Genomic DNA, 22,264 nt, shown 5'->3' with positions numbered 1-22,264 from the left:
TGTATGTTCTTTGTGTGACTGAGTTTTCATTGCGTTGCTCTGTTTCCTGTTACATAGAAACCAATCAGCAATGGACTTCCCCCAACTCCTAAAGTTCATGTAAGTCAGTTTTGGGTCTTTTGCTGAAGGACATCTTTAAGGCAGCTTTGAAAGGGATTCAGAGGTCATGGTACTTTTGATTTACAAAAACAATGTTTCTGTTTTTTATGTGCAGATGGGAGCATGCTTCTCCAAAGTCTTCAATGGCTGCCCACTGAAGATTCATTGTGCTACTTCCTGGATAAATCCAGACACAAGAGGTACAGTAATCCTAACCTAGACACAAGCAGAGTATCCCTAACACCGACACGAGAAACTGAGTAAGCCTAATCCACACATACGATGTACAGTAACCCTACACCTTGAGGCATTTTGCTGCATCAACATCAACGTTGTGACGTGTGAAGATTCTGCACTGCTCCACCAGCTGCGTTCTGCACAGTGTGTTGTTTTGAAAACAGCACTGGCCTAAACTAAAAACCACAGGCCTGATGTACAACAAAACTACTAATTAGTAGTTCAGGTAGTTATGAGGGAGTTAACACCAAGAACTCTGGAATGGCGAAAATTAATGTAAGAAATTGAAGATTGCTTCTCGGTCATGTTTTCGTCTTGTCATTTTGAGGTTTCTGTTTGGGGTTTACAAACATTAGGGTGTGTTGGTCCTGCCCCTTCATTTTTTTATACTGTGGTTAAAAAAATAGTAAAACTTGAAGAACGTAGTCAAAAATGCTCTTGTGTTAATGTAATTTCAGATCAGTATCTAATCTTTGGAGCAGAGGAAGGAATCTACACATTAAACCTCAACGAACTTCACGAGACATCCATGGAGCAGGTGAAACCACTCGTCATTCAAAACATGATTTGTTGTTATGTTAGTTTTCTAATTACAGTTCTGTATATTTGCTTTGACAGATACACTCATATGTGTACTATTGCCTATATACAGTACCTATAATATATGCTAGGTTATAATGTATACACTGCATGGTTGATATGTGTTCATGATTTAGCCATGCAGTGTTGTAACAGCTGCCTCAATGCCTGTTCATTTGTTGTTTTATCGTCAGCTGTTTCCCCGGAGGTGTACCTGGCTGTATGTGATGAACAACACGTTACTTTCGATATCCGGTAAGTCACTCTTCCGAACCCTCCAGTGCTTGTTACAGCTTTTGCTGGTGTTTATTCCTTGATTCCCGTTTTAAGGGGTATTATATATATAAGCCTGTTTCCCCAGGCAAAGCATCTCAGCTGTATTCTCACAGCCTGATAGGATTGTTTGAGCACGCTCGGCAAATGCAAAAGCTCCCAGTTGCCATACCAACCCACAAACTGCCAGACAAAATTATCCCCAGGTAAATATTAGTTCTTTCCTGTGTGATGGCAGGTGTGTGTTTGTGCTCAAATGTGCCTGTCTGTCCGTGTCTGTGCCTCTTTGTGCATGCATGCGAGTATTCAATTGAAGTATTCAATTATCTCAACAAAGTATTTTTTTTTTCTTATAGGAAGTTCTCAGTATCCAATAAGATCCCAGACACTAAAGGATGTCAGAAGTGCTGTGTAGGTGGGCAGTTTTCCCACTTTTCCTTTCTTTACCATAAAACTGTACTTCTCAAATTTAGTGGCCCGTCTGAGCTACATACTAACAGAGGGATTTAGTCTCTCTTAGATTCGACATAGTCCCTTGTATATGCCTAATCTAACAGTGGCCTACACATAAATCATGTCTTAATATGAATATGGTGAGAATTGTATATCTCCAGCAGACATGCTGGTATAATTCAAGCATTTGTCTGGCAGTGAGAAATCCATACACTGGCCACAAGTACCTGTGTGGAGCGTTACAGAGCGGTGTGATCCTGCAGGAGTGGGTGGAGCCCATGCAGAAATTCATGTTGGTCAAGGTGAGTCGAGTACATCCATAAGCGTACAACAGACTCGAAGGTTTTGGTTTGGCTTGAGCTTAGGAAACACATGGAAAAAAGAAAAAATTGAAATCAGACTCCTGCATAATGAATTTAGGATGAATACTGAAAAGATTATGCATGGCAGATTGTCAGTTTTTAGTCAGCAGGAATCTAAAATCACAGTGCCTACCTAAAGAGAACCATGTGCCCAGGAAATTAATAAATAAATGAGTGAATAAATAAGCATTTTGGCACCATCAGTTTTCCTAGTGACGCAATACTTGTCAGACGTTTGTAATGGTATTCAAAATGGAAAATGATACTGAGGCATGATGAGGCATGTGTTACAGTGAAACTGCTATACATAAGAGTGATAGAGACACTGGCTGGTGTGTGTGCTTTGCGTACGCTGTTATGTATACTGTCTTTACCCACATAAAACGTGTTCATTTTTACTGATGATGTTTGTTATATACCATTTTTTTTAAATCCATAATCTCTCAGTTCTGAATTAGGGCAGAAAAAAAGTAATTTATGATAATGATAAAACATCACAATACTACTTTGCAAGAAGTAGTAAACAAAATAACATGAACTAATAAGAGACAGGCAAGATATGCTGGAAATGGGTCAATAGGGGCTTTACCCTGATGAGCACAACTTATGGGGGTTATTAAGTAACGGAATTATTGCAAATTGAGAAATAAGGAACTATTTTATGCTAATTTTCTTTTCCTGAGGATGTGCCCAGCTGTATTGTGAACTAGCGGAAGCTTAAAAAGGCAACAGAGCAGCCCAGCCAGTAACATTTGGCACTGGTATAAAAACCCCAATTTATACAAATAAGTAATAGTGTGTCAAGAAAGATACAAACAAGAACTTTACACTGGCCATGTTTTTAAGCACCTAATTATCATGGTTGATACACTTGTGCACAACAGTACCAGAAGATAAAGCAAAATCTAAGGCAAGCAATAGGGCACAAATCACTTAAGTCAGCAATCACTGTGCATTGATGCTTAAAAGAACCAGATTAAAATATTCATGGAAATCTTAATTCATGCTGAGGGATGAAATATAAATATATTTAGTGAAAAATCCAATCACTGAAAAATGCACAGTTTATTGCATTTTCTATTAAAAAAAAAGTCTTAAACACAGTCTATCGCCTCAGTGTTACTCCTGTTTAATTTAAGTAATTACCCAAATTACCCTAGCTGGTTCGCAGTCTTTTCTCAGTACCTGTTTCCTGCCTGAAGAACATAGACTTCCCGTTGCCCTGCCCCCTGGAGGTCTTTGAGATGTTGGTGGTTCCGGAACACCAGTACCCCCTCATCTGCATGGCTGTCAGCAAAGGCACAGAGCTCAACCAGGTTGTGCGCTTTGAGACACTCAACCCCAACTCTACTTCTTCTTGGTTCACAGAATCTGGTAAATTATTCGCTGCTTTCTCACAAAATCAAAATGCACTAGATGCACTTTATATAATCGTTTAAGTTAGCGTTAGGTATATGAAACACGGTGTCTACTAGTGTCGTCGTCTGAAGTTGTGTCAAAGTGCTGAAGATGGCTCAGCCTGTTCTGTGCACTAGTGCGTGGAAAGTAGGGAACTGATTCTGTGTATGGGGTTTATAGTAATTAACGTGATTTATCAATAAGAATGAAAAAATGTTTTCTTCTTAACACAATTAGTTTAACTGTTTATTACACTGTTTTGGGTGTTTTGTTCGTTTTCACAGATGCTCCTCAGAGCTGTGTGATTCACGTGACTCAGCTGGAGAGGGACACCATCCTTGTTTGCCTGGACCGTGAGTTTACAATGCCACGATACAATTTTGTCACATTTAAGTTTCATCCTGTCTTTATTTTGGTCATTGGCCTCTGATGGGCCCCTGGGCCCATCAGCACTAGTCCCCACGCAGCTCTAGGGCACGCTGGGGCACATTAAAGAGCACGAAGCATCAGGAGAGAGCTGCCACACTTTTGACCTTCCTCGGCTGAAAGGCAGCAGAGGTGGACTCGGGTTTCTCTGTGATCTGTCCCTACAGGATGTATTAAGATCGTCAACCTGCAGGGCCGGCTGAAGTCCAGCAGAAAGCTCTCATCAGAGCTGACCTTTAACTTTCAGATCGAGGCGATAGGTAAGAACACCTGTCAGGTGGAATTCATATACAGCAAGCAAAGATTTCTATTTTTTTATTTGTTTAGGTTTTTTTTTTTTTTTTGGTCATTTACAGATCACTGTTGCTTGTAATACTGATTAGATTAGAAAATTCTACAAGCATTATACTAGATGCATTCTTCCATCAATGCTTTATGGACAACAAGGAGAAGCTATTTAAATGAAGGCTGGAGTTTGATATTCTATAGCAGCATGATGTGTGTTCTGTTTCCTTCCTTCCTTCCTTCCTTCCTTCCTTCCATTCTTCCTTCTGTTTGTTTCCTTCCTCGCTCTCAACCCTCTTCCTGCTCAGTGTGTCTGCAAGACAGCGTGTTGGCATTCTGGAGACACGGCATGCAGGGTCGGAGTTTTAAATCTAATGAGGCAAGTCATAATTCTGCCTTCTCCTGGTTTTTGCTGTTAAGCCAAATCCCATCCACCATCTAGCTAGCTCTTGCCTGTCACATGACAACTGCATCCACGGAGGGTGGAGGTGAGCTCATTCTTGCTCTGGCACACATTAAGCCAGGAAGCTCCTCCTGGTGCAGCAAGTGCTAGCACACAGACATCCACGATTGAATAGTGTACTCACTCAGGACTTACTCTCCTGTTCTTTCTAACTAAAAGGTGATCAAAACTAAATATCACACAAATGTATGTTTCACACAGGTAACACAGGAGATTTCTGACAATACAAGAATATTCAGATTACTGGGCTCAGACAGGTAAGTCACAGTCATATGCAGCTCGGTGCATAATGCTTTGCAAGACCTGCTGTGATGCTCATCTTGTGCAGCATGCAGTGACCATGCAGTGAAGCTTGATGCCAGCAGTATGGGCAGAAAGCATTTCTGAACAAGAGGTTGTGTGTGTGTCTGTGTGTGTGTGTCTGTGTGTGTGTGTCTGTGTGTGTGTGTGTCTGTGTGTGTATCTGTGTGTGTGTGTGTGTGTATGCATGCTGTATTTTATCTGGAACAGAGTGGTGGTTCTGGAGAGCCGACCGACAGACAATCCTACAGCACACAGCAACCTGTACATCCTCGCTGGCCATGAAAACAGCTACTGAGCACAGCATGTGGGGAAACCATGCGAGGCACTGTGTGCAGTACAGGAAGGGGAGTGTGATGTCACAGAAGCCGATGTTTGATGTTACATGAGTGGCAGCTGGAGCCACTACCTTGTGGAAAGACTAAAGTGCTCGGGGAGGGCCAGTGAGCGCACCACACAAGCCACAGTGGCCAAGCAAGCTTACACTGTGCCTGCTTCAAACTGCAAAACACTCTACCCCCTCTACCCAAATATATGGTGGATTTTAATTCCTCCTCGAATGGAACTCACCAAGTTCAGGTAGTTAGTCTTAAAGAACATCTAAACACTTGCAATGAATTTCAGAGGAGAAAGATGCCAGCCGTACATCATCCAAACGGAAACGTTAAGACTAATCTCAGTCCCCAATCCAGCACCACCCAAAAGGTGGGGGTCATTTCAGGCCCAGCCCAGCTCCAACCAAAAGGTGGGACTAATCTCATTCCCAGCCCTTCACCATCCCAAAGGTGGGAGTAATCTGTCCCCAGCCCAGCACCGCCCAAAAGGTGGGGACAATCTCAATTTGTAGCCCCTTTTCTATTTGTTCTGCTTTGTCACATGTTCACCACTGAAGATGTCAGTAATGAACTAATGATCTGAATTTATAAGAGCAGGAAACACGGCAGTGCTGGAGCATGGGGAGCTGCTACACATTACACACACTTCATAACATACCACACACTCTACACAACACACTTCATATCACACACTCTACGCTACACAAACTACATCAGACAACACATGTAGTGCATAACACACATTCTACACAACACACACTACATACAACACTACACACAACACACACTACCCAAAAAACCTACACAACACACACTGCAGTTTAGAACATGAGGCACTTTTATCTCGAACTCTGAAGCACCTCAGTTTCACTGGCTCTTGTAGAGGGCTTGTGTATGCGTGCTTGTGAGCGCGCACACACACACACACACACACACACACACACACGTCATCTTGCATTTACCAGTATTGTTACCCTTATACACACTCGACAATGATCACGTAAGTGCTTGACTGACACTTATTTAATTTCATGTACATACAGTTTATTGTTTTACTCTTAAACTTGGTTGTGTAGATATCTGTGCATATGGTCTGTACAGGTTTGTGGCAGATTGTTGAGTGTTTGCTTACTAGGGTACTACTACACTCCTGGAGGGCTTTTCTACAGAGCCGGTTTACCCCATGTCGTAGGAAAACAAAGCTGATGTGCCCATTTTCAAGTCTGTTGTTTTTTGTTGTATTACCTAGTCTGTTTGTTTTTACTATTTAGCTCTATATATGTGTGAAACCAAATGCTGGGCTTTTTTCTCAATTAATTTTAAGTCAATGGACATTTTATTGCTTTTAGATTTGTGGTATGCACTCATGTCAGAATTTGCACAAAATTTTTATGGCGTTTTCTGTGTATATCTAGGTGTATGTTCAAGCCATGGATACAGTAGCGATGTAGAGATTAAAACAGATTAATTTGATATAAATCTGCCCTGAAATAGCGTTGTCAGGTATTTTTCATACTCAGACTGTTAAATCAACAATGCCAAAGGGGGAAGTCCTGCCAGTTTCTTGAGTGGAGGTGGAGGAGGGTAGTCTTACACAGCTTATGAAAATCAGATGATGGTATTTAGATTTTAATTCAGTGGCAGAGAAAAGGCTAAACATGCAAAGGTCTTTTGAGTGGTTCCCCCAAGACGTAACTACTTTTACATGCATTTAAGTATCAAAATATGTTTATAAAATACACTATTGTTTAAATTTTTTATTGTTGTTTAAAGTTCAAGTTTTCCAAGAGCAACTGTGTTACAGAAGAAGAATTTATGATCAAAGGAGACATTAATCTTGCTATACTTGTGTCTTAAAGCTGCTGATGGTGATTTATTTCAAGAACTCTTCTATAGCTATCACTAAGTACAAATAAAGATGTCTGTGACTGTCTTGGGCTCTGTAATCAACTAAAATTTACATTCTGGTTGTATTAGCCAATCAGGAAACATCTCTACTAGGTGGCAGTCTGTCATGCTTGTTAACTTTTTTGTAAGTTGAAGCAGCAAAAAGATGGTGAAGTATTTGTTTATTTCTTTTTTTTTTTTTTAAGATTATTTATGGAGGTTTTGAGGGCTGGAGAGAAGGGCACTGGAGTGAAGGGTGGATTGCTCCAGTGGATTAGTTGGCAGAAGTTATCAAGAACTATGAACTTGACTACAGCCGCTCTAATTTCATCTTGGCAACCATATGTAAATGTTTTACAAAAAAGTGGTTGCACCCAGATTTAAAACATCTTTCCTTACTGCTTTACATAATGGTTTCTTAAGAAGTTAAACATTTACCAGTCATCGATCGATTGATTGATTGGGTAAAAAGTTATGATTACTCATTTCCTTTCCAAAGTCCTGCCTCCTGGTGAATTTGTACAGATTTAAGCACACTACAGGCTACACTTCCTTAACAGAAAGCAAGCAGCTCTTGTTACTACAGTAGGCTTTAATCCGTGCATATCTAGGTCTATGTGACTTAACTTTAAAGCAAATTTAAGTATGCTCAAGACTAAATGTTCAGTGTTGCAATACTGAGATGCATAATGGAATGCTATGACAAAATAATAGCAGACTGACAAAGGTACGATTATGTTCCTTTCAGATTGTCATGTAAATATTGTTAAATAAAACATTTTTTTCATAACGACTGTAATGTAATTTCTACCAAACAAATATAAACGATGAATTGTGCTAAACCGGTTCTTTTGAACCAATTACGTTGCAAGTTATACTTCGTCTGCGGGGGTTCAGCATCCAAATCAACGTACAAAAAATATCTGAATAAAATTTCGCTCTGCATTGTAGAGAATGACTAAAAAAAAAACCGAGAGTATTAAAACTCCTCTTTGCAAAATAGTACATTTAAAACTGCAGATCTTGTCAATTTCTGTCTTGAAATCCAAGCAGCAGTTGAAGCCTCAAAATGTATCAAAACAACCTATATTTGTCGGTTTTACTTAATATTTTAAGCCTCTTTCCCCCCTTCTTGTTCTTACATATACATGTTTGTGTGGATGTGCCGTCATTTATTTCAATAAAAATCAGTACCAAAAAGTAACGAAAACGGCAAGAAAGAAATGTTTTTTATACTTTATAAAAATAACATTTTCTTATAAATGCAACGCTGCACCTCTTATAAAGATCCTGTATTTTTGGCTGGACGATTGCTTGATCAGCACTATATGAAATGACATCCGCTCCGTGAACACGTGTGTTTGTATCGTAGCCAATTAACTTCACCTCGACTTGCACGTCACAGTTACTGCCTAACGGACTTTTATTTTGAAAGTGCTTTCGAACGCGCACTTCTGTCCCACTTTAGCCTTTTCCGAAAGCATTTTTAGCAGACGAACATGTCGATATCAAGTGTGTTTAGGCCGGGTCTTTTCAACCACAAAGTTGCAATAGTTACGGGAGGTGGAACGGGCATCGGGAAGGCGATCACATCAGAACTTTTGCATTTAGGTTTGTATGAGCTGAACAGTCTATGCCAGGCTAGTTAAACTTCAAGTTAGCTTTATAAACCCACAAATGAACTTTGGCCTTAACGTTAGATACCGATCAACTGTCCCTTGGTTCGTTTTAAATGGTGTCAGTCTTGTTACCCTAAACGTCTGCAGGCATTGCAGTTCTACCCCAAAGCTGGTGGGCATTGAAATCTCTCTTTGCATTCTGAAACCTCAGTTTGCTGCACGGCACTGAAGTTAATGTGGATCCTTAGGCTGCAGTGTTGTCATCTCCTCCCGTAAGCTGCAGCGCTTGGAGACGACAGCTGAAGAACTGTCCCACAGGATCCCCGCCTCAAACCCGGCCAGAGTCACTCCCGTCCGGTGCAACATACGCGACGAGGAGGAGGTGACCATCCCCACACGGCTCTCTGATGGATGAGCGCTGACACTGCTTACGCTGTTCTCTACCGCAGGGCGATACTGACCAGATATTATATTAAAGGTTGCTGGAGTTTTTACACATGTCTGATGGGTTGAGAGTGGTCTGCCACCCACAGATATCTTATATTTTATAACCTACAGTGGTGCTTGCAAGTCTGAGAAACCTTGAAAGTTTCTATATTTCTGACCTAACACTTCAGATTGTCACACGGGTTCTAAAAGTAGATAAAGAGAAATAAAAACAAACGAGACACAATATTACTCATTTGTTATAAAGGAAAATGGTTCGATATTGCATAACTGTCTAGCATCCACAGCCTGACAGTTATCTCGGTCAGACACACCCTTCATCAGTGTGCTACAGAAAAAAAACTAGTGTTCAAATTAGCTGATTTTCCCCCTCCAGTTTATTCCTTTACTTGTGTTCTGTAAAATGACAGGTAAAGCATTACTTTGAAAAAGCCAGAGACCATGTTTATTTTAGTAACAATGCCCAAGACCAAGCTGACTGGAAATAAAGTGCTAATATTGTAACTACTAGCTTCTGTGAGTCAGCCTGCTAGACTTTTTAGGCTAAAAAGTCAACTGCTGGTGTCTCGACTGGCTCGCGCCACGGCCAGCAGAGGCTGCACACACTAGGATGCCTGGATAGCTAGGTTAACTAAAAGTTAAAATATCAAAGAAAAGAAAAGTGACATTTTCCTTTAGGATTTGTTGGTATAATTCAGAATTCATTGTTCCATCAGCTTGGCAAGCCATGCTGGCCCAGATACAGCAAAACGAGCCAAAGCCATCATGCTACCACCAAGTTTAACCAAAGGGATGAGCTTTTTATGCTGGAATGCAGTGTTTTCCTTTCTCTAAACATAACTTCACATTTGAACCCAAAAAATCTATTTTGGTCTCATCTATCAATAAATCATTATTCCAATAGCCTTCTGATTTGTCTGTGTGACTTTTAGCAAACTGCAGACATGTGGCAACATTCCTTCTGGGGAGCAGCTGCTCTCTGCCTGCAACCTTGGCACACATTTACATTTATGGCATAAGGCCTTTAGTTGCTTAGAAGTTAATTTGGGTTCCTTTGTGACCTCACAGACTATTACACACTTTGTTATTGGTCTTTGTTGGACTACCACTCCTGGGGGGCGTCATAATGGCCTTGAATTGCCTCCCTTTGTACACAATCTGTCTGACTGTGGGTAGGTGGAGTACAAACTCTTTAGAGATGGTTTTGTAACCTTTTCCAGCTTGGGCATCAAGAACTCTTCTTCTGAGATCTTCAAAAATCTCTTTTGTTCATATCATGATTCACTTCCATATACATGTTGTTTCAATCAGACTTTGCTAGATCTCTGTTCTTTAAAATTAAAAAGAGTGCCCACTCACACCTGATTGTCAACCCCTTGATTAGTAACACCTGACTCAAATTTCATCTTCATATTTCCTAATTCTAAAGGTTCACATACTTTTGTTACTCACCGATCATATGGATAATCTTCCTCTATAAATATAGGACAGTCTAATATTTTTGTCACATTTGTTTGAATTGCTTCTCTTTTAGGAAATTTTTAGGACTTGTGTGACAAGCTTTAGGTCAAATTTATGCAGAAATATAGAAACTTCTAAAGGGTTCACAAACTTTTAAGCACCACTGTAATTTATATTATATTGATATTATAGAATACATATTTAATTCCTATTTAACTCCTCCACTGGGTGTTCATAATTTAATTTTTCTCAATCTGGCCTTTCATTCCTGTGATCTATTGGATCCACTTCTCCATTTTATGGTCCACAGCCCTAAGTGTCTTTCCTCTACCAGTCTCTGGTATTGGAGAAAGTGTGTGTGTGTGTGTGTGTGTGTGCATATTAATGAGAATGCAGGTTTAATCACAGAAAGAAACGGCTTATATGTTGCATTATGTAAAAGTAGGTAGACCCACTACATTGTAGTAAAGGTTTTTTAGTCTCAAACACATCAAATCAGGCAGATTTAACTGTCGGCATCACTCAGAGTGGCTGTGGTTATCCACATCCTTTGTGACCGACAGGTGAAGAATTTGGTTGCGTCCACGCTGCAGCTGTATGGTCGGATTGACTTTCTGGTGAATAATGGTGGTGGGCAGTTCAGCAGCGCTGTGGCCAACATGAGTCTGAAGGGCTGGAAGGCTGTCATCGACACCAACCTGACAGGCACTTTCCTTTGCTGCAAGGAAGGTATGTCCAAGCACCCTGCTGTGTGGCTGGTTAGGTTATATTTGAACATGGCAGGGCTGTAAGAATCTTGCTACAAGTTCCCCACTGGTTTATACATTTTGTAAGGACACAAAGATAAACTAGTCCATCTGAACACAATAAAGATCCAACTTCACTCAGATTCAGAACTGCAGTAGTAGTAGTGGTGGTGATGATTTCAAGTAGTTGCTGAACTTTGCCTTTGGCTTGTAGTGTACAGTGCGTGGATGCGAGAGCACGGTGGTGCGATCGTTAACATCATTGCTGATATGTGGAAAGGATTCCCTGGCATGGCGTGAGTAGAGAATTAGTGCCCACAAGCTTGTCCACACCTTACACACACACACACACACACACACACACACACACACACAGCAGTGTGTTTCGGTTACAGGCCTGTGCTTGTATAGTGCTCTGTGCTCTGTTCTGATGTGCAGTGCACACGGGTCACACTGCTGGTCTGTTCTGATGTGCAGTGCACACGGGTCACACTGCTGCTCTGTTCTGATGTGCAGTGCACACGGGTCACACTGCTGCTCTGTTCTGATGTGCAGTGCACACAATAAAGGGTCCCTGAGCAGGAATCGGAGCTGCCATTGGATGAATGAATTTATGAATGAATGTGAGTCTTTATGAATGAATGTGAGTCTTTTTGAATGAATGTGAGTCTTTTTGAATGAATGTGACAGGCACACGGGTGCTGCCAGGGCTGCTGTGGACAACCTAACCAAGAGTTTGGCCATTGAGTGGGCCAGCAGCGGAGTGAGAATAAACTCTGTGGCTCCAGTAAGTGACACAAAGTCCCAACTTTAAAAGATCCAGCCCTACTTTACTCAGATACAGTCTAAAACAGAACTTTAAATGATCCAGTTCTAGTTTACTCAAAAACAATCCTGTGCTAGCTGAAAAGATGAATTTATAATGATACTAAAGCTTTGGCTATTTTAAGTCCAGTTCTCTTTAATGTTCTTCAATTAATTGTTTCTTTTGCCTATGCTGCACCATGTATAAATGACCCGGATTCCAGCACTGTTAGCAGGTCTTCACTTTGTCTGGAATTGTTAGATTGTGATGAGCAATTAATGTTGTAAGTAGAGTGCGCATGTGTTTTATGCGTATAGGGAACTATCTTTTCCAAAACTGCGATGGAAAACTACAAAGAACTTGGCCCGATGATGTTTAAGATGGCTTCCCCATGCATCCCAGCAAAAAGGTTGGGCGTTCCAGAGGAGGTGAGAGTGAATGAGAGAGACACAGAAGTGTTGGTACCAATTTGAGCTTGGTTTTTGAGTTCCACTTATAACAGATTGGTATTAGCTGGCAATAAATGGTGCCACGTCATGTCCCATATGTTCCTGTATTCCATCACCACTAGATGGCAGTCTTGAACACGTTAAAAGACTGGGTCATGACGGTACCCAGTATTATAGCCGCTCAAATGTTTGAAGCAAAAGCACCTTGTTTTGTGTTCACTGTTTCTCATCCTGTGTGGTTGTGCGGGGGTGCTCTCATTTGCGGTTAGATCTCACCAGCCGTGTGTTTCCTCCTGTCTCCGGCGGCGTCCTTCATCACAGGAGCAGTGCTGAAGGTGGATGCAGGCCAGAGCCTGTATAGCACAGTGTGGGAAATCCCAGGTACCTGCCGCACCCTGCCTGGGACATGGGACAAACAGGAACTCTCTCACTATCTCACTTCCTTCCTTTTAACCTGTCTCTCTTAGACCATTGTGCATGGCCTGTGGCTCCGGAGGGCGAGAATACAGACACTCTGAGGGAAATCTTAAAGGAGCCCAGATCCAAGCTGTGAGGCAGCCATCATACTGGAGGGAGCTCTTAATGCTGGTGTTTGTAAATAGAATAAGAAAACTGTGCTAAGGGGAAAAAAAAAAAATTAAGAACATTTCAGGCCACAACGACATGGTCAGTGAAATGCTCTCTGTCTGCGTATTGCGTCTCAGGAGGTTAGTGTTTTCCTTTTTATGTTAAAACTTTTCATAGATTCTGGATGTTAGTAAGTTAGTAACTGTTTAACAGATATTTTTGTGATCTGTGTTTTTCACAAGTAACAAGTACTGTTGCATGGCAGTAACTAGTGTGCTCTCTCACTGGTTTAAGCAACAGCGTAAACTGCTATTCCACATGCAAGTAGAGGGCAGTGGCAGTAAAATGTTGGATGTTTTACCTCACAAATGATCTACAAATCATTTATTTTACACCAGTCATGACTAAATAGCATACATAACAACCACTGTGTGTTTGCAGACTATTCTTAACAGAGAAGATAGGATCTACTGTAGGTCACCCATTGAAATAAATAGAATATAGTATTCAAACACCATTTGTGGCAATTCTTTATGAAACTAATACTGATGTGTTGATCATATATTACATACTATACAGTTATGTGCAAAATAATAGCAGTGTGTTTAAAACAACTGAGAAAAAAACTCCTCATAATAGCATTTATTTCCATATACACAAAGGCACTGGGAGCACTACACATTCAATTCCAAATGAAAACATGAACGAAATATCAATTTTTAAACTGAAAATGAAGAAAAAATAATAATGGGCTGTTCAAAGAATCAGTGTCTTCATTTTCATTTACAAACTCGAATATTTACAGTATAAACTGAAAGTTGTTTACAGATTTAGCTTTTCTGTTGATCACTGAACAAACATTTAGTCATAAAATCTTTATTTCTGATAACTGCTTTACATCTGTGTGGCATGGAGTCAACTAACATCTGACACCTGCGAACAGATATTCCAGCCCAAGATGACTGGACTACATTCCACAGTTCTTCTGCATTCTTGGGTTTTGCATCAAAAACATTTTTGATGTCACTCCACAAATTCTCAATCGGCTTGAGGTCTATATATATTCAAACTGGTCCATGGTGCCTGGTATGCGATAAATGGGTCTGAATGCAAAGTATGAGAAACATCCTCATACCATTATGCTTGTACCTCCATGTTTTACAGTCTGCACAGTGTACTGTGTCTTGAATTCAGTGTTTCTAGGTCATCTGTGGCCTTTAGACCCAATAAAAACAATCTTGCTCTCATCTGTCCATAGAATGTTGCGACACTTCTCTTTAGGCCAGTCAATGTGTTCTTTGGCAAACTAACCTTTAACACGTCTCTTTTTTTCAGCAACGGTACTTTACGAGGGTTTCTTGCAAATGGTTTAGCTTCACGTAGGCATCTTCTGATTGTTGCAGTACTCACAGGTAACTGAAGATCTTTGATTTCCCTGGAGCTCATCATTGGATGCTTCTTTACCATTCTTCTTATTCTATGATCTATGTGGATGGTAGTATTTCCTTTCCTAACACGTTTTGGGTTTTGTTTGACATTTTAAAACATTTGAGATCATTGTAGCTGAGCAGCCAATTATTTTCTGCACTTCTTTATACATTTTCCCCTCTCCAATCAACTTCTTGATCAAAGTTCTTTCTCCTTTGGTACTGTCTGGAACAACCCATTTTACTCACCGAGCAAGGGCTAAAACCAGCAAGTACATTTACTGCCCTCCTTCTTTAAATATGGGAAATAACGGATACCTGTTTCTTCATAGAATGAGTGACCTCACTAACTGAACTCCACACTGCTATTAATTTGAACACGCCCCTTTCATTAAATGAGTCAATTACACTCAATTAGCAGCGTGCATGTCATGACTTGGTTCTGTTGGTTGGCCATTACTCGGCTACACCTAGTCATGAATTTATTTATTTTTTTTCCCATGATGTTAGACTGCTATTATTTTGCACATAACTATGTTACATATTACATATTGTATATGTGCATTACGCATTTATAGTTACAGCTAATTTACATTTATTTCTGAAACTATTAAAGATCACTGTCAGATGGCTCTGTGTGAACTTTGAAACAGCAATAGACGTGCTTCTTGCCAAGCTTCTACATTTATTTCCTAGTAAGTGAGAGTCGACGTAAATGTTGCATGTGAATTGCGATTAAAAAATAAAAATAAATAAATGAACAAGCTACCGGTTGCCGGGCAGAGAACAGCGCCATAGTTCGCCCGTGAGGAGGATGGTGAGCATTTCCTATTGATGGAGAACGCAGTTCAGAAGGGTGCCAGTATATCGAGAACCGTACAAAATAGGCATGTTTATTACAGTTTAGCTCAAGGCTAAGGTACATTTTGGGGGAAGATTGCCAAAACAGCACAGCAGCGGTTATGTGCGTTTTCTTGGCGGAAATAAAAGGTCATTCACACATTTCGTTGTAAATTGCGTGCCTGTTCATCCTCTGAATACAGGTAAGTCGGCAAGGTTTGCCCTGGCTTTAAAAAATAAGCATAACCCTGCGTTTGAATGTAATAGATACAGACATAATCACTGATTATTGTTATAATAGCGATGTGATGTGCGCTTAACCACGTGAGGACCGATTCGTACTAAAAAGGTGTGGCAGCTCTTTAATCTCGTCACAGGCGAAATTTGCTTCATTTTCTCCACCTTTTTAGATTGAGGTATGTGATACATTTACTTTATTATTCAGACAAGGCGGCAGCCAGTATAATCGACATGCAAAAATCCAAGCCATTGCCTCGGTAGTATTAACATGTAGCGGGTGGAGCACTGGAGCCGTGTGTGCGTCAATAGGCGCAGGCTGTGGGTGTGGGGATCCATTCACTTTGTACATTCTCAAGGCAAACCTTTGGATTTATTTGTGTTTTCGTGATGTCTTTTTGAGAAATATCAAAGGTTGTATCTGTCTCAGTAGTTCTGATGATTCAAGCTAGCCTATATAGGCTTGTTTGAAGAGGAGCACTCTTCAGGTAATTTGTTGCTGTGGATGCACACACATTTTGTTTTGTTACGGATGACGGTTCCGTGTCTTAAGGTATTCCAAGGATGCTGCATTTACTAGGAATTTTACAACATAAAAAATAATAATAATAAAAAATTTGAACCAGCCAATATTTTTCCTTCTTAAATGGCATTAGTGAACCTTGCCATGTATGGCAAAGTATTTTAATAAACACCTTTTGCTTCTTGCCAGTTACCATGTTGAGCCATGTGAATATTTACAAAATATGTAAAATCATTTATCAGAGAAAAGAAAATGTTTTACATGTATTACACAGGATTGGGGGGGGGGCAAGCTGTGATGGGCCCAATGTGATGTCTTTTCATAGGGCCAAACATCCTGGGTGGGGCCCCTGCCATAACGTTAAATCAAACTCGGATGCTTGAATTTGGCACTATAACAGCAAATAAGGTGAGATATGGAGGTGTGTCGCCAGAACATTTACAGCTTAGCCTAGTCAGGACAGTGTTACATTTTAAAGACAATACAGGCTTAAAGTGTACACATAAAGTGTACACACTTTAAGGTCTTAGCTAAAAATACCTACAGAACATTTCCTCTTACATGTAGACTATTTTTAATTCTGTTACCATGTTAAGCCAAAAACTAGGCCCTATTACAAAACATGGGTGTCCAATGTGTATTTCCAGTGCAATATTCGCATAAACTGCGATGGTTTAAGACCGCTTTGAAAATCAATATGAACAATTACCTCTAAACAAAACAATCAGTCTTGCGATATTTGACCTATAAGGCACATAGTAAAATCCAACTTGAAGAGAGCAAATGTGAGAAGGAAGCAGTGAGATTTGGATAAATAAGAAGCACTACATACTTACCTAGTTACATTTTAAAATAACCTTTTATAAAACAATAGTAAAGCACTATTGTAATATTATGCAGGATACACTTGCTAATGAGACTGGTTTCAATGTTAATAACATATTTAAAGAATTACAGTTATGAGCTAAAATTGTTACGATTTTATACAAAAAGAAGTGGCACAATAAGCACTGTATTGTTACAGACTACCTTTCTACCTTTCTGAATGGTCAAATTATTTGTAGGTAACCCTCCTCGTCCCTTGCCTTTCTAAACTGAAATTTCATCACTTTGTCTAATACAGACTCCTCCTCACTCTTAACCTGCTCTAATACAGACTCCTCACTCTTATCCTGCTCTAATACAGACTCCTCACTCTTACGCTGCTCTAATACAGACTCCTCACTCTTATCCTGCTCTAATACAGACTCCTCACTGTTACCCTGCTCTAATACAGACTCCTCACTCTTACCCTGTTCTAATACAGACTCCTCACTCTTACTCTGCTCTAATACAGACTCTTCACTCTTACCCTGCTCTAATACAGACTCCTCACTCTTACGCTGCTCTAATACAGACTCCTCCTCACTCTTACCCTGCTCTAATACAGACTCCTCACTCTTACCCTGCTCTAATACAGACTCCTCACTCTTAACCTGCTCTAATACAGACTCCTCACTCTTACCCTGCTCTAATACAGACTCCTCACTCTTACGCTGCTCTAATGCAGACTCCTCCTCACTCTTACCCTGCTGTAATGCAGACACCTCACTCTTACCCTAATACAGACTCCTTATGTTGCCCAGGGTCTAGTATGATGGAGGAGGCGCATCCAGAACAAGAGGGTGTTTCTGGGGCACAGTCCCCAGTCACATCGCTGCGTGGATCAGAGGAGGAAGGGGGATCCAGCACAAGGAGAAAGAAGAGAAAGAAAAAGGAGATCATCTACCGCTCTGAGGCAGAGTCTGCATGTGAGGGGAGTTCAGTGAACGATGGCGCCCTCAGCACTCCACCAGAGGAAGGTGACGCAAACTCTTACGTTCTGGATCCCACAATTTATATGACAGTTGTAGCAAATGACTCAATAAGTTCATTTTCATAAATAGTCACATTTTATCACTGGTGTTACTTAATAAGTGCCCCTTGCACTAGTGTGGGGCTGAACTGGTTTGGAGGATTTAACCGCGGCACAAACTCTGCACTGATGTTAAAGTAAATGTCAGCATCTAAAAGTCCACTTCTGGTTTAACATATTTAAGTACTTTTGCATACAAATATCAAAGTGTATCAAAGTTATAAAGTTACATGGCCCTTTAGTAAAATAAAGATATGTCAAAAGTAAAAAGTAGGTGTTGTTTTTAATTTTTGTGACCATTTTGTTATCAGTGATGTTAGTGTTTACAGCATTCAGCCTTTTTATGACTGCATTTTGCTTTTTTTTCATTAAGTTTTAAAAAGAGTACTCTTGACTAAATCAATACATATACCCATTAGCATTAAGTCATGTGATCGATGTGATTATTGTGAGGTGAGACACTGATGTTGGATGAGAAGGCCGGGTTCTCAGTCGACATTCAAAAGGTTCTCAGGGTTCTTCAGAGGAGCTGAAGTCAGGGCTTTGTGCAACACACTGAAGTTACTCGACACCATACTCATCTAACCATGCCTTTATGAATCTTGTTTTGTGCACAAGGTCACAATCATGCTGGAACAGGAAAGTGCTTTCCCCAAACTGTTGTCACAAAGTTGGAAGCATACAATTGTCTAAAATGTCTTTGTATGCTGTAGCGTTAATATTACCTAATATTACCCTTCTCTGGAGTTAAGGGGTCTAAACCTTGAACAACTGAACCAGATCATTATCCCTTCAGCACCAAACCTCACTGATGGTATTGTGCGTGTCGATAGGTAGCATTCTCCTGGCATCCGCCAAGCCTAGGTACATCCATCAGACTGCCAAAGAGTGAAGGATGAGTCATCACTTCAGAGAATATGTTTCCACTGCTCCAGAGTCCAGTGGTAGTGTGCTTTACACCACTCCAGCCCACCCTTGGCATTATGATCTTAAGCTTGTGTGCAGCTTCTTGGCCATAGTTTCTTCCTTTTCATGAAGCTCTGAGTGCACAGTGCTTTTGCTGATGTTGCTTCCAAAGGTGTTTGGGACTCTGTGGTGAGTGCTGTAACAAAGAACAGTCCTTTCCTACCCACTACTCGCTTCTGCAAACAGCAGACTCGTGAGTTTGCATGGTCTACTGCTGGAGTTCCTTCACACCAAACTTTGTGGAGTAACCCATGTTGCTCCTTGATACTTTCTTTTCACAATAATATCACTTATAGCAGATCTAGCAGAGCAGACATTTCATGAACTGACTTGTAATAAAGTTTGCATGCTTAGTTAAAATTAAAGCTTAATGTTTTATCCAGCTTCTGTATTTCTAACAGTCATGTCCAAGTTGTGAAAAATCTAAATTATTCTTTAATTAAAAGTTTTAAAAACAGTGTTCAACGTAAGTACAGTTCACTGCCTCTGTCATTCATACCTGTATATTGGTCTGTATATTTGCATATTTGTCTGTGTTAAATGGATGCTGTTGGGCATGTCTTGCTGTTGGTGTTCTCCACAGCTGATTGGGATGGTCCTGCAGACAGCCGTTTCGTGACGCTCACGGGAACAATCACCCGTGGAAAGAGGAAGGGCCAGCTGGTGGACATCCGCCTGGCGCTGACAGACCGTGAGCTCAGAGACATGGCGCGCTCCAAGGAGCGTCTGGATGCCGAGTGTGAGGCGGGCTCGTCTTTCAGGTGGGAGGCGTGCTCCGTGGGGGCTGGGCAGGGCCCGCATGTGCTCCTCTGGAGCCTCTCTTGCTTCCCTGTCGTCTTCCTGCTGTCCTTCGTTATCTCCTTCTACTACGGCACCCTTACCTGGTACAACATCTTCCTCGTCTACAACGAGGAGCGCACGTTCTTGCACAAGATCGTGGTGTGTCCGCTGCTGGTGCTGAGCTACCCAGTGCTGATGACGGCGCTGTGCGCCTGCGTGGGGGCATACGCTGCTGCCGCCCAGCTTTCCTGGAGCATCGGCGAGTGGTGGCAGGCCATGGCCGACCTGGAGAAAGGCGCATGCGGCTGGGCCTGTGGCAAACTGGGCCTGGAGGACTGCGCCCCCTACAGCGTGGTGGAGCTGCTCGATTCTGACACTCTGTCCGGGCCACTGCAGAGGAGACGGGCAGAGGAGCAGGAGCAGACCTCCTCTGTCTGATGAGGTTCCATGACTCTCTCCCAATTGTAATGCTGCTGTGTGGTGGTGGTGGTGGTGGTAGTACATTATCTCTTATGGTGCTATGAGTTATTTTAAATGGCAACATAAACATTTTACATATTTATTATATCATTCATTTTTACCTTATTCTTTTGTTCTCTATTTGCTTGAATGCCTAAAAGAGGTGCTTTTGCTCACTGACTGACTGACCGACTGACTCCTGGTTTTAGAAAGGTGCATGTGCAAGACATTCAAAGAGGAAAATAGTAAGTACTGTATAAGATAATAGTACACACAATAAGTGGCTCTCATTACATAATAAATTGGTGCTGAAGATAACTATAAATACCTTGTTGCTTATAAAAAAAAAGATTATTATTATCATTAATCGTAGAATGTACTTAAACAGACTGATTACTTCAGAGAATAAGTTTTTCTAATGTCAACTATGTGTTGAATGTTTTTAGCAACATCCAAAAATGTTTAGTAGGAACTTGGATAAACATTTTTAGCCTTCTAGTTTGCCATGTGGAAATTATTTATAGCATTATTAATCCAGCTAATGAGTTGTTCCACTTTGTCCAGGATTAAAACATCGGCTCAAATCTGATGCATTTTGAAAGACTCACGACACGACTTTTGCTTAACTGACTCATGACTTAAGACTTGTGAAATTTAAGTGTGGAGAAAAACCAATGATCTAACTGATCATTTGATTAAAACTTCTTTTTTATAATCAAATCTCACACAATTGTCTGGCCTGTCAGTCCTGAGATGTTCACATTCATTATTAAGTTTAAGTATTTTTATTTTGCAGCGCTCAAGCTAATTTCAACATGGGTACAAAAATTTGTGTAGTCTCATTATTTATAGTATAGGGGACTTGAGACTTGACTCCGACTCTTATCCAGAGACTCAAGACTTGATTCAGACTCATACAAAGTGACTCATGAACATCTCTGGAATGAACATCTCTGTGCCTCCACTGTGTAATACACATAGCTAGAACTACATATGCAAGGGGCTTTATTTTTACTATTTGCTGTTAAGTGTCACACTAACAGTCACTAATGCACAAATTATCAAGCCTCTAGGGGCCAAATCACTTTCTCAGCACCAAGATATCATGCCATCACAGCCTTCCTTACATACGAGATGTGGCTTTATCCAAGTTAGATGTCATACTGTTGACACTTGAGTGGAAAATATGTATTGTATGGAAATCTGGCAAAACTTTTTTTGGTTTTTTGGTTTTTTGTGGCTGGCAGTAGTATGGAATGAAAATTGTACAGCCACAATTTGAATCTGAATTTTGTACTTTTATTTAATGAAAATTTTACATTTTTGAATTTCTGTGTCAAGTTTGAATTTGACAAAATTACATTTGTACGCCACAATTTAAATTTGTATGTAAGTTTTTATATAAGGTTTAAAAAACTAAATTCAATGAAAAGTGTCAGAAGTAGGCCTATCTATATTCCATGTACCGACAATTCAACGGTGTCAGAACTAGACCTCTCTGTATTCCATCTACCGACAATTCAGAAAATATATAAATATAAGCGGCTAAAGGAGCGTCAGGAGGTATGAATGAACCAAGAACATCAGAAAATACAGAAAATATATTAAACCAAGATGGGGTAAAACCAAAGCACATAGGCCATGTGCCATCTGCCATTTCTTTAATATCTGTTTTCTTCTTTGCATGGTAAAGTTTTACAGTTTGTCTGAATCGCTAAAACACTTAAACCCTTAAACCCACTTTCTAAACAAAAATGTCAACTGTCAAAACAACTTTATTGAATCAGCCACAAAGTTGGCAAAACTTTAAACACTGCATGTGGTTAGAGACCAATTTGCTAGTCTGAATAATCCATTTTGCAAAACTTTAAACACATTCTCCTTCACAAAACGCAATTTAGCAGTGTACTTTGACCTGGGCCACAACACAATCAACACATTTTTGTA

General features: G+C 40.5%; 3 protein-coding genes across 16 annotated transcripts in view; all 3 read left to right on the top strand.

Annotated features, from left to right (window-relative positions):
• The window catches only part of map4k3a (mitogen-activated protein kinase kinase kinase kinase 3a), an 82,520-nt gene extending 74,633 nt beyond the window's left edge, over positions 1-7,887 (top strand). For all 11 annotated transcript variants that reach the window (XM_081705980.1, XM_081705979.1, XM_035520772.2 and 8 more), the window contains 13 exons: positions 58-99; positions 215-299; positions 795-874; positions 1,110-1,170; positions 1,277-1,394; positions 1,545-1,603; positions 1,840-1,943; positions 3,206-3,377; positions 3,686-3,754; positions 3,995-4,087; positions 4,421-4,491; positions 4,777-4,832; positions 5,086-7,887. In XM_081705980.1, coding sequence (XP_081562106.1) covers positions 58-99; positions 215-299; positions 795-874; positions 1,110-1,170; positions 1,277-1,394; positions 1,545-1,603; positions 1,840-1,943; positions 3,206-3,377; positions 3,686-3,754; positions 3,995-4,087; positions 4,421-4,491; positions 4,777-4,832; positions 5,086-5,173 — 1,098 coding nt within the window. In that variant the 3' untranslated portion in view covers positions 5,174-7,887. The remainder of the gene's footprint in view (positions 1-57; positions 100-214; positions 300-794; positions 875-1,109; positions 1,171-1,276; positions 1,395-1,544; positions 1,604-1,839; positions 1,944-3,205; positions 3,378-3,685; positions 3,755-3,994; positions 4,088-4,420; positions 4,492-4,776; positions 4,833-5,085) is intronic.
• Positions 7,888-8,539: 652 nt separating this feature from the next.
• Positions 8,540-13,708, top strand: pecr (peroxisomal trans-2-enoyl-CoA reductase). Its single transcript, XM_027010517.3, has 8 exons — positions 8,540-8,708; positions 8,965-9,098; positions 11,188-11,353; positions 11,585-11,666; positions 12,061-12,157; positions 12,493-12,603; positions 12,894-13,005; positions 13,092-13,708. Exons 1-8 carry the CDS (start codon positions 8,597-8,599, stop codon positions 13,175-13,177), a joined length of 900 nt encoding a protein of 299 aa, XP_026866318.1. The 5' UTR covers positions 8,540-8,596; the 3' UTR covers positions 13,178-13,708.
• Positions 13,709-13,850: 142 nt separating this feature from the next.
• tmem169a (transmembrane protein 169a) lies at positions 13,851-22,125 on the top strand. 4 transcript variants are annotated; one of them, XM_081706559.1, is made up of 5 exons: positions 14,621-15,661; positions 15,760-16,183; positions 16,544-16,626; positions 17,844-18,059; positions 19,662-22,122. In XM_081706559.1, the coding sequence occupies exons 4-5, from the start codon at positions 17,852-17,854 to the stop codon at positions 20,294-20,296; spliced, it is 843 nt and encodes a 280-aa protein (XP_081562685.1). In that variant the 5' UTR covers positions 14,621-15,661; positions 15,760-16,183; positions 16,544-16,626; positions 17,844-17,851; the 3' UTR covers positions 20,297-22,122. The 4 variants fall into 4 exon arrangements, with proteins under 4 accessions (XP_081562687.1, XP_081562685.1, XP_035376599.1 ...); XM_035520706.2 differs by lacking the exon at positions 15,760-16,183 and having other exon boundaries at positions 19,662-22,121; XM_081706561.1 differs by lacking the exons at positions 14,621-15,661; positions 15,760-16,183; positions 16,544-16,626 and adding an exon at positions 13,851-14,603 and having other exon boundaries at positions 19,662-22,125.
• Positions 22,126-22,264: the final 139 nt, after the last annotated feature.

The sequence above is a fragment of the Electrophorus electricus genome, chromosome 23, assembly GCF_041902795.1.
Source record: "Electrophorus electricus isolate QZ-2024a chromosome 23, ASM4190279v1, whole genome shotgun sequence".
Classification (NCBI taxonomy): Eukaryota; Metazoa; Chordata; class Actinopteri; order Gymnotiformes; family Gymnotidae; genus Electrophorus; species Electrophorus electricus.
The sequence above is the reverse complement of the archived record's forward strand: the minus strand, read 5'-3'. Positions and strand labels throughout refer to the sequence as shown.